Consider the following 4058-nt stretch of genomic DNA (forward strand, 5'->3'; position numbering starts at 1 on the left):
TCGATATATTTCTCGAAACAAACGAAAAGGAAACGAAAGACGAAACATAAATCATGGATCAACTAAGCCAAGCCCTCTCGGGGACTTGCTTAAGAATAAGAAAGAGGAATCTCATGTAAATACCATGGAATAAGGTTTGATCCTATTCATGGGGATTCTTTATAGAATTCATTCATTGAGGTTTAAGCGTCTTCGTTGGCACACCGCCTATTGTTTACAATCCACCCTCTTGAGGCTTAAGCATCTTTGCTAGCACGATGTTTACAATCTATCTCTTTGAGAGCTAAGTGTCTTTACTAACACATCGTCTGATGTATGGTTTTAATATCAATGGTAACAGTCCAAATCATATTACTCATTCTAATAAAGTAAAATAGTAATATAGTAATTAATTAACACGTGGCTGGCTATGGCTATGGCTATGGCTATGGCTATGGCTATGGCTATGGCTATTAGAGTGAGTGAGGGGAGAGACAAGGAATCCAGCTGTAAGATTTGGGAGATTTATTACAGAACATGAGATTACCTGAACAAAGCCATAAACTGGAATGGGGTATGTTTAGTTTAGGGTTCGATGCTCCCCTAAGATTCCGGCGATTAAATCTGACGCGTTCAATGTATTTTATTTAATAAACAACAACAAAACAGTGAAGAATTTAGTTTGTTGCGTAATTAGAAGATTAATAAGAATTTATTTTTTGGGGTTAAGGTTATGTTGGGATACGTGGCGGGTTTAGGGAGGGCGTCCAATTATGTGGAGCCATAAAGTGGGAGAAATGTTGAGATCTTGATTGAATAACGATTGGCTCTTGCTGTGTTTCAAGAGCTGCAAGAATTAAATAATAATAAAAAGATGGTTACCTTGTAGCAGTGCTGATTACAAGCCCAGCGCACGCGACATAGACAAAGCCCAAAAAAGGACCATGCATTGTGGCCCAACCCACAAAGCCTAAGAAAGATACGAACCTGGGGCTGCGGCGCCCGGTTGATGCCAGTTGGATTGATTAGTTCCGTGTAAAGAGAGGGTGGCGGGGAAGCTTCAATCCAATTGCGTCTAAAATTCTCTGTATTTTCGAAGCTTGAATTGATGAGCTAATTGGGCATGTAAGCAAAGAAACACCAAACGCATAGTAAAAACGCATGCGGTTGGTTGATTGGCTGCGGCGCCTTAGTACCCAATGCGGGATGAGTTGGGTGGAGGCTTTTTATTTTATTCCATTTTTTTTACTCCAAAAGAAATTAAAAAAAAAAAAAAAAAGGAGTTTGAAAAGACCAATTCCTAAATTGTCCTGGGGTGGGATAGGATTCGTTTCGCACTTTTGGTCTTGTTTACTATCAGTGAAACCAAACAAAAGAAGGGCTGTGGATTGGATGATTAGGGTTGTGGGCAGCAAAAGAAAGGCAGCGATGTTTATTAGTTGTTAGGGATAAGAACGGAGTGATGAGTAGGCAGTGACAGCAGCGAGAGACACTTATACAAACAAACCACCTCTAAATCCTTTATTCTTATTCATCAATATGGGTCCCCCGTCAACCCATCCTACATCCAAATTTTAAGGGAACTGGTAAAAGACTGATATCCATAGAAAGGCCACATAACCCCCCACAGACCTTGCCTGCCTGGGGTTGTGGCGTGGATTATTAGATAGATAGATTCATTGAATTGTGCGGCAAGGTGGGGTTATTTAGCTTGTGCGAGAAGTAATGGAAGTTAAGAAAGGCGCCGGCTGCCCACTGCTACAAATGAAGCCGCGTGGTTTGGGAAACTCAGTCACTCAGTCACTTACACAACAGCCTTCCACTTTTTTCTTCTCTCTTCTAGTTTCGTGTTTGACCCTGCTGGGTCCTCCCTCCCCTCCTTCGCTACCACGAAAAGCTCAAACCAAAACGTGACCTCCTCCAAGTTATATTCTTTATTTTTTGGGGGAAGAAAAAAAAAAAAAAACAAAAAAAACAAAAAAAGTTGTCTTTTTTGTAATAACTTGGGCATCTCTCTTACTTTCTCACCACTTGTCACGCAACTTCCTTACTCATCGGCTCTTTCCTTCCATATAAACCCATCAAACGCTTCTCTCACTCTTATCACTCCAAACCAAAATACCTTCACCGAATCCCTCACATTCCATCTTCTTCTTCAACGCTCCCTGTTTCATCATATCAATGGCTCTTGAAGCTCTGAATTCTCCCACCACGCCATCACCGGCTCTCCACTATGATGACCCTAGCCCCAATTCGATTGAGTCTTGGTCTAAGCGGAAGAGGACCAAGCGTCCACGGGGATTTGATAACCCTCCCACCGAGGAAGAGTATTTAGCGCTATGTCTCATCATGCTGGCTCGCGGTGGCGCAACCCCTACTGCCGACCCTGACCACCGACTTGAGTATGAAGTTCCCATTCCGGCTCAACCCATATCGGTTGTTAAACTTAGCTACAAGTGCTCTGTTTGCAATAAGGCGTTTTCGTCTTATCAGGCGTTGGGTGGACATAAAGCCAGCCATAGAAAATCAGCTACAGGGGAAGACCACTCCACTTCCTCTACTACTACTACTACCACTACTTCCGCCACCGCCACCGCCTCCGTCGGTGGGGGTAAATCCCACGAGTGCTCTATTTGTCACAAGTCTTTTCCGACTGGCCAGGCCTTGGGCGGCCACAAGCGTTGCCACTACGATGGTGGAATCAACAACACCACCACCAACAACAACAACAACGCCACTGTGACATCGTCGGAAGGAGTTGGGTCCACCCACACAAAAAGCCACAGCCAGCGCGACTTTGACCTTAACCTCCCGGCTTTGCCAGAACTATCACCGGGATTCTTCATCTCTGCCGGCGACGACGAGGTCCAAAGCCCATTACCTCTGAAGAAGCCTCGTGTATTGACGATTCCCAAAATCGAAATTTCTCAAAATTAACCATTCAAAATCCATCCAGTTTCCAGGAATCTTAGGGGAAGAAACACAATTTCTTAGGATTTGTTCGTTTAATAGATTTGATTTGTTTGTGTGTAAATAGAAGAAGGTAGAAATTAAATTATAACCCCCACCCACCCACCCATTTATCGCGCTTTGTTGGTTCAACACCTATACCCACTGTTCTTACAAGTCTATCCACATGATAAATTCAATTGATTATTTTTTCCACATTTCTAATTTTCTTCATCTGCGCATTCAATTCCCGTATGAAAATTGATAAAACGTGTAACTAATAACATCTACTGAATAAACAAATGGAATTCAAAGCACGCAAGGAATCGGCATATCATGGGAAGTCGGCGTGGGCAATGGATGATGTCACTGTTTGTTGCGCGTTTTAAACGTCGTTCTCACATCTTCAAGCCCAAGCCCCATTCCATTATGCGGTTTTGGTCTCTGTTTCTTCGCCTTTTCTGGAGAAATTTCCATGGCGGCGATGGCTACTGACTTCTATTTGGATCGATTCTTCTCCGAGTGGGTAACGCACGCCAGGGTGTTGAATGCAATTAGCCCAGTGGAGCCTCCAACCTTTTGTTTTATTTATTTATGTACGACGCGGGTTATTAATTGTGTTTGTAACGCTAACGCCACAGAAACGTGGAAAATAAAACATCCCTCTCTGTTCTTTGAGGGTATTCTTTTCGCAGCTGCAATTCCATGGGGTGGCGGATTCTGATTCTGCCACCTACCCAAGTAAGGAAAACCCATAAGGATGGAACCCCATCTTGGATTTTTAAACATATTTGTAATTCTTCCCAAGTGGGAGCAAAATTTGGGGAAGTAAAGATGCGATTTTTATGGACTCTTTCCACAAGGGAAGGAAGGATTTAGGCGAAGGCACCGCGTCCGGAATCTTCTCCAAAAAGAGCTAGCTACCCATGAGTTGCGCCATAAAGCAAGAAACTGCAACGGCATATACCATTTTGAGTCAAATTATGTTCCTCTCTAATGCATTTAGCGCATTTTAGGAAACTGCAGATCAATTGCGCTGTACGCGTAAACAGAAATAATCCTTATGATTAAGCGAACGCCAGCTAATATGGGGGTTTTGACGATGGATTTTCGTGGGGGGGGGGGGGGGG

At 43.3% G+C, this 4058-nt stretch overlaps 1 protein-coding gene across 1 annotated transcript; it reads left to right on the plus strand.

Moving 5' to 3' along the window:
• The first annotated feature begins 2067 nt into the window (after window positions 1-2067).
• Window positions 2068-3153, plus strand: LOC111477265 (zinc finger protein ZAT10-like). Its single transcript, XM_023121330.1, has one exon. It carries the CDS (start codon window positions 2161-2163, stop codon window positions 2914-2916), a length of 756 nt encoding a protein of 251 aa, XP_022977098.1. The 5' UTR covers window positions 2068-2160; the 3' UTR covers window positions 2917-3153.
• Window positions 3154-4058: the final 905 nt, after the last annotated feature.

Source organism: Cucurbita maxima, unplaced genomic scaffold, assembly GCF_002738345.1.
Source record: "Cucurbita maxima cultivar Rimu unplaced genomic scaffold, Cmax_1.0 Cma_Scf00003, whole genome shotgun sequence".
Classification (NCBI taxonomy): domain Eukaryota; kingdom Viridiplantae; phylum Streptophyta; class Magnoliopsida; order Cucurbitales; family Cucurbitaceae; genus Cucurbita; species Cucurbita maxima.

Excerpts from the sequence above, each read along its gene's own strand:
- LOC111477265 (XM_023121330.1), top strand. The coding sequence starts at position 2,161 with ATGGCTCTTGAAGCTCTGAATTCTCCCACCACGCCATCACCGGCTCTC.